Here is a 14,303-nt window from a genome sequence, read left to right as displayed (position 1 = left end):
CTTTCCTCACCTCTTTCTGGCCCCTTCTCTCTGGGTCCTTGCCAGAGAAGGGAAACAAAGCTTTGTGGGGCTCCATCTGCTTCCCCCTATCCAGAGAGAAGGTGACAGAGGCTGTCTTCCTTGCAGAAGATGCGGTTAAAACAAGCCTTGGCCATTCAAGGTGGCTGCAGTCTCATCCTGGAGGCTAAAGTCTCTGCGCATTCCAGGTTGATCCCTGTTTTCTTGGCAAAGCTGAGCTCTCAACTCAAACCTGCTTCTCCCTCCATCCTTTATCCCGCTAGCTTGCAAGTGTTTTGCTGGGAAGGACGATTAAGTGGCACTTAGAGTATTTTTCCATTTTCCTGTGTTCACCTGGTAAAAAAGAAAATAAAACAAAATAAAGGAGGCCCAGGATTGAACTGTCATTATTTTTTAAATGGAGAGAGAAGGGGTCATGTGACTGCGAGTAACCGATTTAGCCAAGTGGCTGCAACTCCGAGTTTGCTGCAGAGCCGCCCCCTCCCGGCGGGGGCGCTGACGTCACGGAAAAGCCCCGCGGCGGGTCGGCTGGGCTAGTTATAAACCGCCCGGCCGCGGCGGCTGTAGGCGGCGGGCACGGACGGCGGGCACAGCGCAGCACTACCCGCTCCTTGGCCCGGGTATCCCAGCGCAGACCCACGCGATACGCTGACGCCCCGACGCCGATCCGGCCGAGCCAAGTAAGGGGGCGGCCCGGGACGGAGAAGGGAGAGAGTGGGAGTTTCCCAGCCCGCAGAACTTTCGAAGTTGAGAAAAGAACCCCTGAAACGTGCGTTCTGTGCTGGGATTTTCTGGTGGGGGTCAGAGCTTCAAGTGCAAAGGATGTCGCTTCTCATCAGCAGGTTCCTTAGTTCAATTCGGTAGGACAGTCACCTCCTCCTACAGATCGAGTGGTCAGAGAGGGCAGCCCTTAATGATGCTTTATGTATTTGTTGTTTGAATGTAAGTCTGCCAACTGAGGTGCTGCTTTTGAGACTAAAAAACCAGCTGGTGGTCCTGGTTAGTGGCGAGGTGTTGGGGTATGGAGTGTGGGGGTGAGGGTGGGAAAGCACTGTTTGTGCATCTTGCTGATTGCAATGTGCCTACTTACACTTCGTCGCCAGTAGCCCGAAAAACAGACCTTCCGGCTAGGGGAGGCAGTCTGCAAAGGGAAAGTTGTAGCGAAGTTGTTGAATATCATTTAGGGTAGTCTTCAGCCTTCTGATTTGCTTCAAGAAGGGGGGCTGAGAATGGTGGCTCAGGCCTGTGGTCTCAGCACTTTGGGAAGCCGAGGCAGGAGGATCACTTGACCCCAGGAGTTGGAGACCAGCCTGGGCAACATTGTGAGACCACCGTCTCTACCAAAAAATAAAAATAAAAATAAAAAAACTAGTGGGCGTGGTGGTGCAGGTCTGTAGTCCCAGCTCCTTGGGAGGCTGAAGTGGAGTTGGAGGCTACAGTGAGCTGTGATCCTGCCACTACACTCCAGCCTGGGTGACAGAGCAAGACTCTGTCTCAAGAAAGGAATCTGAGTTGAATTAAAGAACTCTTGAGAATGGACGTGGTTTGTTAAGAATGAGGCACTTTCTGTGCAAATTTGCTAGGTCTGAACATGAGCAGATCATTTCTCTGCCAGGGTGTCTAGGTTTGGAGCTGAGATGCTTTAAAAGTGGCATCTGTGGATAAGAGGGCACAGCTGAGGCATAAACTTTAAGCAGAAAATTTCCCCTCTACCCCCAATAATGGCAGGTGGATGCTCTCCAGGCAGCTGGAGAGCATCAAAGCAACTTTACTAAACATGGAAGTTCCAATAAGTGCCTGTCCAGTCCAGCCAGGGTTGCGGTGGGGAGGGGTGGGGGTGATGTCATTGCCACGTGTTTCCCACTGAGGCACAAAACCTGCTGGACACTGGTGCAATTAAGAGCCAAGTTTAGACAAGAGCAGCTAACCTGACCAGTTGGTCCCCAGCAACATTAACTTGTTGCTTTTTAAGTCATCTCTGGAGGCTGCTGGTTCTTTCCAGCTGCCTTTGTGCCAGCTCCGAGTGCAGCTCTTCTTTGATCCAGGTCTGCTTTGAGGAAGGGGTAAGCCCATGGGCAGTGGTTGATGTTAACAGTATTATTTTTTCCATGCAAATGACAGTCTGCCTGAGGAGCTGGTTACTGACAGTGTGAGCAGTGTGTGTGTGTGTGTGTGTGTGTGTGTGTGTGTGTGTGTGTGTGTGTCCAGTTGAAAGCCTGTCTTGTTGGGCTTTGGAGACTGTTTAATTGGTGTTTTTTATGTTAGGGATACTTGCTTCTCATCTCATCTAATATAATATTACTGATGACTGACCATGTATTTGAGCAGAGCTCTCACTCATGCTTACTAATGCTGCCATCTTGGCTGCTTTGCTCCCCAGGACCCAACGATGACTCTGAATGTCACCATGCGCCAGGGCACTGTGGGCATGCAGCCGCAGCAGCAGCGCTGGAGCATCCCAGCCGATGGCAGGCATCTGATGGTCCAGAAAGAGCCCCACCAGTATAGCCACCGAAACCGCCATTCTGCTGCCCCTGAGGACCACTGCCGCCGAAGCTGGTCCTCTGACTCCACAGACTCAGTCATCTCCTCTGAGTCAGGGAACACCTACTACCGAGTGGTGCTCATAGGGGAGCAGGGGGTGGGCAAGTCCACTCTGGCCAACATCTTTGCAGGTGTGCATGACAGCATGGACAGCGACTGCGAGGTGCTGGGAGGTAGGTGTCCCAGCCCCAGTGGGCTTCTTTCCATCAGGCGTGGCCCAGGAAGAAAGAGCGAAGGTGGGTGGCTTATTTACCTGCAGAGTTGGGAGCTAAGGTTTATGCATTTTGGACAATTGATGGGGGAGCTGAGTCTCCAGAAAAGCCCAAGCACAGGCTCTCAGGGCAATAAAATGAAAAAGCTTGTAGACAGGACCAAAATCTATTGAACCTGGGCCAGAAAGGGAATTTTTCAGATTTCAATTCTAAATGGGTGGGGGAAGGCTGATTAGATTGGTCATAGCCAGAGGGTCAGCGCCCCACCTCTGACTTCTGCTGACTCTGACTTGAACATTCTTCCCGGAATTCAGTATAGGCACAGCCTTTTTCCATGGTTATACCTAAAACAAGCCAGTTGGAAAAGCTGTTAGGATGGCTTGATCAGTTTGCTTCTACCAATATTAGAAACTTTTGTGGGTGTAAAATAGTTCAAAATCTGTATTTGAAATAGTATAATAATTTTTTAAAATGTGAAGTATAACAATGATACTTTGTATAGAGTCTGACAGCTTTTCAAGACAATTTTCCCTGTACAATTTTATTTCATCTATTTATTGATTGGAACCTGGCCTATTTCCAAAACTGTTTTGAGGTGACATTATCTCAAAATGCATGTATTCTTCAGCTAGGGGTAAAGTACAGCCCTATGTTCTGCTAAGTAATATGAAGATCCTGATAGCCAATGCCGTCCATAAAGTGTCTTTCAGCCACGGCTTCAGTCTGAGCGTATGCGACCAGGGTAGTTACGTGTCCCTATTCACCGCTACAGAAATAAAGGAAGCACTGCTCAGTGTTTCCCCAAGTCACATGTTCTGTGTTCTGTCGCGACTCACAACTGAATCACAGAGTAGGGAGGTGTCTCAGCGATGACTCAGTTCTCCCCTGCATTGATGCATATTAATACTATTCCTCACTACCCACAGCCCATCTCATCTGGAGGTTTTATTCTTCTTGACTGTCTCAGTGTCAAGGAGTTCACTGCTTCATGAGGCAGCTCAGGAAGTGGGCTATAAATGATGACTCATTGATGTAACATTGATTTCTCTCCTGGCTCCTGGAATCTCACAAGAGTAAAGGGAGAAATAGGGCCAGTGTTATACAATTGATTCCCTCCTTCTTTGTAAAGGCTGCCAGGTGACTTGCTAGGAAAGAGAAATGGGAGGAAGGGACTGACATTTAGAGTGAATGTTTGCAATGGGAGAGGCACTTTGTTAGGTGCCTTATATCTGCTCATGTTTATTTTGGTCTTCACAAAGTTCTTGTATTCATGAGCAAACTAAGTCTCAGGGGGACCAAGAGCTTTATCCAGAATCACCCAATAAGGAAGGTAGATTTAGAATTTGGGATTTTATAATCTTAGTTCCGTTCATTTTACCATTTCTGGGGAACTTGCTATGTGCCAGGCACTGTGTTAAGTACTTCCCACACATGTTTTTGATAATACTTGAATCAATCTGGCATTAATATACCTATTTTATGGGTGAAGAAATGGAGGCTTACAAAGTCAAGTGACTTTCCCAGGGTGAAAAAACTAGTACATGGCATGACCAGGATTCAAATCTAGTTGTGACTGAACCCAAATCCTGTGTCTTTTCATGGCCCCCTGCAGCCCCAGGATTTAGCTTCCAAATACTAAGTATGACAGCGCACTGGGCATCAGCCACGCAGCTGGCTCTGTCCTAAGCTCTGGGGTACATGGTGATGGATGAGGTATACCATGCTCCTTAATGAGCTAAGTGTCAGTGGCTATGTTGCAGAGCAGGATCACATTAACTAATACTTGAAGCAGTAACAATACAGTGCTTTGGGCATTGACATAAGGAAGAGATCGACTGGGAGGTTTTTTTTGGTTTGTTTTTAAGGGGAAGAATTGAAAAAAGTTAGTGGATAGTAGACTTTAAAAAAATGTTTGTCCATTAGAATGGAGTGGTATGTATCCAGAGGGTACTATTCCCATAGGCATAAAATGTTAAGAAGACTGACTCATACCTGGAATTTGGAAAGGTAGGCTTCCCAGATATTTTGGGAACTTCTTTGTTGAGAGAGACAGAGATGCCCAATATGACAGCAGATTGGGCATCAGGCACATGGCTGATCCTGGGGCTTCAGGGCACCATGAAAAGACACAGGATTTGGGTTCAATCACAAGAGAGAAAGGGAATCCTTTCCCTAGCTTCTTACACAGAGAATCTGTAGGACCTGCTGGAATCACTAGTTGGCTTTGCTTCCCAAGAGGAAGGTTTTCTAAGGCACACCCCTACATTTTTTTTTTTTAAATCAGCATCTACTATAAGAAAAAATCGACATAATATTCTCATAATTATTTCTCCTAATAAAGATGGATATTGTTATAATTATACTGCAGTAATCTTATGACTCTCTGTACACACTGAATACCATTCATTCATTCATTCCTAAGAAGTTACTGAATGTATAGCAGAGAGCTTGGCGAGGCACTCCGGGGACATGCGAAGAGTCATAGTCATGGGGCTTCTTCTGCGGAGATGCTCACAGTATGCAATGGAGCATAATGTATACACCAAGTAGAAATTGAGATAGGATGTGGTGTCTTGAAAGCGGTGTAAGGAGAGTGCTGTGGGAATTCAGAGGTGAAAACATTACCTCTGACTGGATTTAAGAGCTTCGTGGTTGGCCGGGCACGGTGGCTCACACCTGTAATCCCAACACTTTGGGAGGCTGAGGCAGGTGGATCACCTGAGGTCAGGAGTTCAAGACCAGCCTGGCCAACATGGTAAAACCCCATCTCTACTAAAAATACAAAAAATTAGCCGGGCATGGTGGCAGGTGCCTGTAATCCGCAGGTGCCTGTAATCCCAGCTACTCAGGAGGCTGAGACAGGCGAGTCGCTTAAACCCAGGAGGTGGAGGTTGCAGTAAGCTGAGATCTTGCCATTGCATTCCAGCCTGGGCAACAAAAGTGAAACTCTATCTCAATAAAATAAATAAAATAAAATAAAATAAGGTTCATGGAAAAGATGGTCTCTGAGCTGAATCCTAGGAACAAGTAGGATTTGGAAGCCCTGAGCTAGGTGGGAAGGCACACCACATATATACAGCAAAGTATGGAAGTCTTATTGGGCTTGGGGTTTGATGAATGGGTTTAGACACAGCTGTGACACTGACTTAGCTGGGTGCTCTTGGAGAAGCCACTTAGCCTCCTCAAGCTGCCTCATTAGTGTAATTGGGGTAATACCTCCTTCATAGGGTGTTACGAGGATTAAAGGAGATAACATGTTGAGCGTGGAACATGGTGCCTGACACATAATAAGTACAAAATGAGCATTAGTTAGAGCTGATTCTGAATCTACCATTTCCTTTTGATGTGCTTATCTTTCAAAAGTGGCGGTTTCCTTGCTTGTGGCCCCTGTCCACTTTGGTCACTGTTGGCTGGGGCCCTTGGAGCTGTGCAGAGGGGACTGGGCCAGTAAAGGAGAAGACAGTATTTGTAGAGCAGGCATTTATTCCGAGGTTCCTTGGGATCCCCTGAGCTATGAAAGCTGGAAGCAGTTGAAAGTTTTCAGGGAGAGGGATGCTGGAGTCTCGGAACTTTAGAGGTGCTGCAGGAGTCGGTTCTGGCAGTGAGAGAACACTTGGGCGGGTTCCACACACAGCACTAGAGCCAGTCTCGGGCAGAAGGGGCCTCACCTCCAAGCACAAGAGGTGCTAACAAAAAAATTATTAACATGGTAAGGAAGACCTTATTCAGGACCATTGCAATAGGCATCCCAATAGCGGGGAGAGATGGGGCTCAACTCCAAATACAAGAAAAACAACTGGGCACTTGGCCAAGGAGCAGGTGGGAGGGGGCAGAGGATGGAAAATTACTAAGAGGAGACGTCAAGGTTAGGGGGGATTCTTGCTGAAGTCAGGCCAAGGACTTAGACATCAGAGGTGGTGGGTGAGGAATTTGATCAGATATTGAAGGTGGGGGATTCTCACTAAACTGACTTAGCAGGATTCTTGCTAAAGCTGGATTCTGCCAGGATGGAAATGGAAGCCCAGGGTGGAGGCCCGGTAGAGAAGAGGATTCAGAGGAGTCTGACTAAAGTTTGGTTAAGGAGAGAGTCTGTCAGGGGGATCAAATGAGGAAAGACACACTGGTTTAGAGAAAGTGGCTACTGACCACCATCACCCTTTGTAGAACCTCTGTCCGTCCCCATCAGCATGAGTTCTCTTGCTACATAGAGAGTGGACAGACACCCCAGCTTTCTTCCAGTGTACTGGAGAAGTGGGGGTGTCCCCAGACCCAGATTACTGAAAAGCTTCACAGAGGCTAATCAGTATCCAAACCTTTCTCCACACCTTTACGGGAAGCAAATTTCAAAGAGCTCTCCAAGAGTCTGGTATTCCTTTCCTTCCCTTCTCACCTGATTAGCACTTGAAAAGGATAAAAGATGAGCTGAGCAACTTAGATGAAGAGAAACCTGGAGCTCTGGTTACTCCCAGGCTTGCACCTGGATAGGGGAGAGCCTTCAGTTGGGATGCCATGTGTGCTGGAAGGGTCCTGGCGCACATAGCCAGAGGCCGTATCTAAACTCATGTACTGGGGTGGGGGATCAAAAGGAGAGCACACGTGCTGAGTAGGGAGGAGATGGATTGTTTTAGCCTCCCAGGCCTCCAACACAGTAATTTTCAGGCAAAGGTAAGATCAGAGCTTGCCAGGAAACTAGAGGCTCTCAGGAAGCTTCTAGAATGGCAAAGCATCGTGTTTCTACTTTCATGGCTGTGATCCTTAGTCCACTTTTTCTCTAGACTTGTTCTGATATCTCTTAAGCCAGGAGAAAGTTGGGTTTTTCTTTTCCCATCAGCAATTGGAACACGGTATGTTTCTATTTGAATGACTGGGCACTCAAGCAAGTTCCCTGTACCTGAGTGGTGAGCTGGGAAAGTTCCTCCATCATTGAAGGAGTTGTCTGAGTGCAGGGAGGGGTTTTAGAGAAAAGCTAAGAACCCTGTGGTGGGAAGGGAAGCAGCGGTCAGGCCATCCCCGCTCTGTGCTGCCCAGGCTCTGATGGTCTCCATTGCATTGTCTAATTTGCATGTTGAGGTTGTGAGGCTCTACCCCCCATAATCCAAATAGTCCCACTGTGATCTCGTTCCTTCTGCATATTGTGAGAAGGCACATGATAGGCATGACAGAGTTTTAATTCCCCAGGGGCAAACACTTACTGATTAGAAGAATGACGCTGTGGGAGGTGGGGAAACTCACAGAAAGACAGGGACATCCCTGGTTAACTCTGTTCTTATTTGTCCAAGTTTTCCTTCCGTAAGGAAGGGAAACCTCTCCTGATTCCAGTTCTTAGATGATGAAGCATTAAACCAGGAGCAGTGTTTTTCATAAACCCCTCGTTATTGTAAAACAAGAAGTGCCCTGGTTCCAATGTAGCTCTCTTAAGCTAGGATTTATCTGTAGTGAGGAAGTGCTGAGTATGGTAAGAACCAGCTTCCTTCACCTGAAGAAGTGATAATGGCTAACACTGATTGAGTTTCTACTTTGTGCCCAGACTTAATATAGGTAATTGTCACATAGCCCTAAGGTGTGAGTACTATTATCAATCCCACTGCACAGATGAGGAAAACTGAGGCTCAGAGAGCCTAAGTGGCGCAGACCCCCAGAGTTCATAAGTGATGGCACCTGGATTCCAATTCAGGTTTGCTTGTTTTTGCAGCCACAATGCTATATTTATCATTCGTTCACTGCACAGACTTTATTGTGCACCAGCAATGTACCAATGTGCTGGGGGACACAGTAAACGGCACAAATGCAAATGTCTGCCCTAACAGTACGAGGAGGGGCAGGAGGGACAGAAAATAATAGAATGAGTAAGTTAAATGTGTTGTATGTTAGGTGGCAATAGGTGAGATGGAGAAATATAAAACAGGGAAGGAATACTGTGGGAGAGAAGTGTTGCAATTTTAAATGGATGGCCAGGAAGCACCTCTCCCAGAGGGAGGTAAGGGAACAGGCCTTGTGGATATTTGAGGGAAAAAATTCTAGACAAAAAGAACCAGAAGAAAAGTGATAAATCATTATGAAAGTCATAATTTTCAAAAGATGAAATTCAAAACAGGAAACCTCATTGTGAAAATAGAGTGGGGATGGGCTCAATGGTATTGGGATGAGTGAAATCCCACTTGCAGAAATCCCACTGTGCCCCTTTCTATGCCTGCTCCCTGGATTTTCCAGGCTGGAACTGTTTTGGCCCATTGCGCTGTACTGTGTTTGCCCTTCACCTACACACGATCTGGGCTCAAGTGCAGGGAGGAAAGTTTCCATTACCACGTAGAGCTGGAGGCTGCATTTCTGTTATACTCAAGATGGGAAAACAAGCCCTAGGGAACAGCATTTTTTTTTAAGAAAAGGAAGAAAACTACAGCCAAAACAGGGAGAGTCTCAAGATTCTTTCTTGCACTTGTCCAAAGAGGAGCAATGTCTCTGAGCTCAGAGCTCCTGAAATTGCTAGTGAGTGTTCAGTAACTACCCACTGAAAGGTACAATGGACTCAGGAAAATGCAGCTTACAGTTTCACTGGGTGGTTAACGTTTCCCCATGGCATTAACCATTGAATCTGAGTCAAAAGCTCTTAAGTAAGTTTATCCTCATAAATGATTTTCCCATACAAAAGGTCCAGGAATGATGCAAACAAATGTCTTTTACTCCATGTGGTTTAGTGATACGTGTTCGAGAGAGACGTTCTGCTGGATAAGGACTGGAGGAATTATATGTAGAATGTTGTTGAAGGTGACAAAATATAGTAATTTGCCTTTGAAAATATTTGTATACTTACATAATTAATTGCATATTTAGTAAGTTTATGTTCTAGCATAATTTTCTACCTGACCCTCTTATGGAGAAGTGTTGCATATTCGCCTGACTCCAATATCTTTGTTCTTTCTTTTCTAGAAGATACATATGAACGAACCCTGATGGTTGATGGGGAAAGTGCAACGATTATACTCCTGGATATGTGGGAAAATAAGGTATGCAGAGCCTGTAGCTCTCCAAATTCCTTCAGGGCTTTCCTTCCAACAAACTGTTTGGTGCGAGGGTGACCTTGTCCTATATAGTGGGTGTTCCAGATGAGGTGGGCTCATTTTCTTGATTAAAAGCATACTTCTGAAGGATGAGACTGTTCTAAGGAACAGGTCATTAACAAATGAGTTCTGAATAACAAGCAAGTTGTAGTGACTTGCCTTTACTTCTATTAAAAAACACACCCAAAAAGTTTGTTTGTTTTAGGGAAAATACAAACAGGCATGGACAGTTACTTTAAATAACATAAATCCATTTTATATGAAGATATTGAGATTCTCAATACTAGTCTTCAACATTGGCTTTTTAAAGATTTAAAAAACTTCAGAACCTGGCTGGGCGCAGTGGCTCAAGCCTGTAATCCCAGCACTTTGGGAGGCCGAGACGGGCGGATCACGAGGTCAGGAGATAGAGACCATCCTGGTGAACACGGCGAAACCCCGTCTCTACGAAAAAATACAAGAAAAACTAGCCGGGCGAGGTGGCGGGCGCCTGTAGTCCCAGCTACTCGGGAGGCTGAGGCAGGAGAATTTGGTAAACCCGGGAGGCAGAGCTTGCAGTGAGCTGAGATCCGGCCACTGCACTCCAGCCTGGGCGACAGAGCAAGACTCCGTCTCAAAAAAACAAACAAACAAACAAAAAAAAACTTCAGAACCTATGTGCTAAACTTCTGTTTATTGAAAACCCTCCTAGTCCCACAAAACTGTTCTTAATCTCATCACTTGGAAAAGGCAAAAGGGAGTTTTTGGGAAGTCAGAAAATGCTCATTATGGTAGATTAAATAGAAGCTGGAAATGCTGTTTGGCAGAGTAGTTGTGTAATTTATCAAATCAAGCTGTAGAAGATATTGAAAAGTAAAAACTTTTTGGCATAAATAGTGGACAGGCTAGCAATTTTTACAGCCACCAGACATCTTATAGGCATGGAAGACCAATACTTTTGGGGAGTCGGAAGCGATTTTCTTCCTTCCTCCTGTCAGCAAGGGTACTTTAGGACACACATAGTGTTTTTTTTTGCAAACTGACGCTTCATTCCCTGATGTAACTGAACTCACGGAAGATCTTATTGTTTCATTAGGGGGAAAATGAATGGCTCCACGACCACTGCATGCAGGTCGGGGACGCATACCTGATTGTCTACTCAATCACAGACCGAGCGAGCTTCGAGAAGGCATCTGAGCTACGAATTCAGCTTCGCAGGGCTCGGCAGACAGAGGACATTCCCATAATTTTGGTTGGCAACAAAAGTGACTTAGTGCGGTGCCGGGAAGTGTCTGTATCAGGTAAGAGGAGCAGAGCCAATACTGCAGAAACAGTCACTGGATCACATGCATTTTCCTTCAGACACAGGTTCTTCCCTCCTTCCACGAGGCTGGATCTAGGAACTCATAAAGATGCTATGTGAAATTTCAGGTGTGTTTCTCAGACTCCTACAGTCCCAGTCAGTCTCCTCCACACTAGTTACTCTCCTTTGTCCATCTGGTCTACCTGCAGGATGCTAATCTTCCCGCTTTTAAGGAGTTTCCTGGAATTCCCAAGAGTACAGGGAAAGGAAAGTAGCATCTTCATGCAAGAAGGATAGGGAACTCTGATTTAGGGGAACCATGAGAAAGAGTTTCATTGAGGAAAAAGAATTCTACTCTGGCTGACTCTGGTTCCTGTAAGCCCTAGAAACACTGTCCTACTCTCTTACTCCCCATCCCTGGCTTCTGAAATTTCATTTAAGGCATCAGTCTGATGGGGTCACATATTCTTCTTCGTGCTTAGTTCAGGGAAAATCTCTGTCTTCTGAGTGGGCACCCAAGTGCTTTTACAACCCTTGAGATTTTACTGGCCTAATTCAGATTTGATCCCTTATATAATTATAAAACTAAAATACTGCATTGCCAGGCCCTGCTGAGGAGGAAAGACACCTGATAAAGACAATGTACATGCTAGTTTGGGAATGTCTTCCTACTAGGACACAACTGTCTACAGTAATCATTTTTTTTCCAAACCAAAACTTGATGCGTAGTCATTGAACACAATGAGATACTTGCAATTGAGACTGTCACAGAAAAGCTTGTATAATTTAACTGTATTACACATTTGTACAATTCTCAATTTTTTCCCAAGATATCTCATTATTGCTTTATTTTCATTTTTATTTTTATTTTCTTTTAAAGAGAGGAAAGCTAAGTAGTAGAATTCTTATTCCCAATTCTGGAAACTGGGTCAGGAGAAAGAGTTGAGTGTGGGCTTGAGAACTGAGCAGACCTGGATTCACTGCCACTTACAGGCTGTGTGAACTTCACCTGCAGAGGAGACTCCCCTCAGTTTCTTCATGTATTCGACAGGGATAATAATGTATTTTCCAAGATTGTTGTGGACATTGAAAACAGCGTTTATAAACAACTTAGCCTTGGTCTTGGCACATTGTAAGTCTGCAGTAAACTAAGGATATGGCTTTTACTGTTATAACAAATATCACTGTATTTGATGAAATGGACCTTCGGACAGTGAAATATATGGTGGGCCAGGTCTAAAGCCTGTCTCCCTTACTTCCAAGGATCCTCCAGTGAGACATTTTCTATTCATGCCCTGGGAGGGCCCGTGCTGCAGCAGCATCCTCTATCCACTGCATATACAGCTGACTTAGTGTTACCTCGAAGAACCATCCAGCTTGACTGTGTGCTGTGCGGGACTGTGCTCTGCAGCCCCTCTCACCTCTTTCTTTCCTTCCCAGAAGGGAGAGCCTGTGCAGTGGTGTTTGACTGCAAGTTCATCGAGACCTCCGCAGCTGTCCAGCACAACGTGAAGGAGCTGTTTGAGGGCATTGTGCGGCAGGTGCGCCTCCGGCGGGACAGCAAGGAGAAGAATGAGCGGCGACTGGCCTATCAGAAAAGGAAGGAGAGCATGCCCAGGAAAGCCAGGCGCTTCTGGGGCAAGATCGTGGCCAAAAACAACAAGAATATGGCCTTCAAGCTCAAGTCCAAATCCTGCCATGACCTCTCTGTACTCTAGGAACCCAGAGTCACCCAGATGTCCCTTCGATGGACATTGTTGAAGGCCATTGGGACCAATAATCTATATTAGATTGGATACTTCAGTATTGTTAGTTGTGGTTTCCCCCATTGTAGCAGGGAGCTGACGTATTAGCCTTGTGGGCAACATGATGCATGGGAAATGGAAGATTTTTGTAAAAAGTCAGTATTTATTTCCAGGAAAAGCCTGACCTTGCTATTTGAACACCCAAGACTCGTTAGAGGACGTGTTTGGTGTTCACATGTGTTTCTTCTCTTCTGGATAGTAGAGAAGTAAAGCTTACAAAGAATGCCTAGAACAAGAAATTTTTGCATTAAAAATTTTGCCCAGTGTTCTGATATGTGACTTTGAGGCCAATGGGTCATAAACAAATATAAGAAAGCTGTTAATGAGTTTCTTCAAAGGAGGGAAAACTTTCTATGAATCTAAGATCGATGGAGCTAGAATTGTAGGACTAGGCTCATAAGAATCGTGACTATTATTGTTCCATCAAACTGTGAAAAGAAATAATGTGGACCTTGCTGGAAACAAAGGCTTGGCAAACAATTTTTGTTCAGTGCCCACCGAGATGTGTAGAATTGGGAACTGATACATGTATCCCTTATAGGCTCAAAAATTATATCTTACAATTTCTTATTTAGGGGAAAATTACTTGAATCAGATTCTATTTAGTCAAACCACCTTTTATGTTTTATTAGTTTTGAATTCATGGAGTCATCATAAAAATATTTTTAAAATCAAAATTATTGATACCCTGTAGTGCAAAATGTCAATTTTTAATGTATAATCAGAAGTCTGAATTTTTATAAAACATATAGCATAAAAACTTCCAGTACTTTGGTTGATCCTTGTATGTCACAGCTCTGCTCTATTTATTATTATTTTGCAAAATAACCATTTTAACATTTGATAAAGCATATTTATGAACATATTTCTTAATAAGAAAAATATCCATTTTATTACCATTTTCTATCTTTTTCAAAATATGCAAGTTTTTACCTATATGTCTTATAATAAAAGAAAATATTTGAAAAAAGGCATTCTTGATTGGTTTTCCTCCCCAAGCAAGATGATTAGGATTATTTTTATACAGCCTTTAGAGCAAGCACATTCCAAAGAGACATATGCCTGTTGTTTTCTTTCTTTTTTCTCACCAGCAATAGCCCAGTCATTATCCGTTTTAAAGGGTATCCCTGACATCTCTGCTTTGGAATCACGATTCACGGTAATGCAAAGTTATTTTTGGCTGATACCGTTGGGAAGTATTTGGGGTCATCTCAATGCTGTTACAGGAAAAGCTAGATTGACATTTTTGGTCTGGCAAATGCCTGACTGAACAGATGGGCCTCGCTTTGCTCCCTGGAGGCTCATGGTCTTAAGCTTGACTAAGGCATTAGAGGAAGTTATAAAGGATTAGGGGGAAATAAAATAAAGGAAACTAGTGATTTCC

The 14,303-nt window shown here is 44.8% G+C and overlaps 1 protein-coding gene across 8 annotated transcripts; it reads left to right on the top strand.

The window, feature by feature from the left end:
* The first annotated feature begins 488 nt into the window (after positions 1–488).
* GEM (GTP binding protein overexpressed in skeletal muscle) lies at positions 489–13,889 on the top strand. Of its 8 annotated transcripts, none has more exons than XM_001087849.5 (5): positions 489–698; positions 2,399–2,735; positions 9,702–9,778; positions 10,908–11,112; positions 12,555–13,889. In XM_001087849.5, the coding sequence occupies exons 2-5, from the start codon at positions 2,408–2,410 to the stop codon at positions 12,830–12,832; spliced, it is 888 nt and encodes a 295-aa protein (XP_001087849.1). In that variant the 5' UTR covers positions 489–698; positions 2,399–2,407; the 3' UTR covers positions 12,833–13,889. The 8 variants fall into 8 exon arrangements, with proteins under 8 accessions (XP_001087849.1, XP_015001182.1, XP_077799989.1 ...); XM_015145696.3 differs by having other exon boundaries at positions 546–698; positions 2,399–2,798; XM_077943863.1 differs by having other exon boundaries at positions 574–787.
* Positions 13,890–14,303: the final 414 nt, after the last annotated feature.

This window comes from Macaca mulatta, chromosome 8 (assembly GCF_049350105.2).
Source record: "Macaca mulatta isolate MMU2019108-1 chromosome 8, T2T-MMU8v2.0, whole genome shotgun sequence".
Classification (NCBI taxonomy): Eukaryota; Metazoa; Chordata; class Mammalia; order Primates; family Cercopithecidae; genus Macaca; species Macaca mulatta.
Note: the sequence above shows the minus strand (reverse complement) of the source record. Positions and strands in the feature narration are given on the sequence as shown.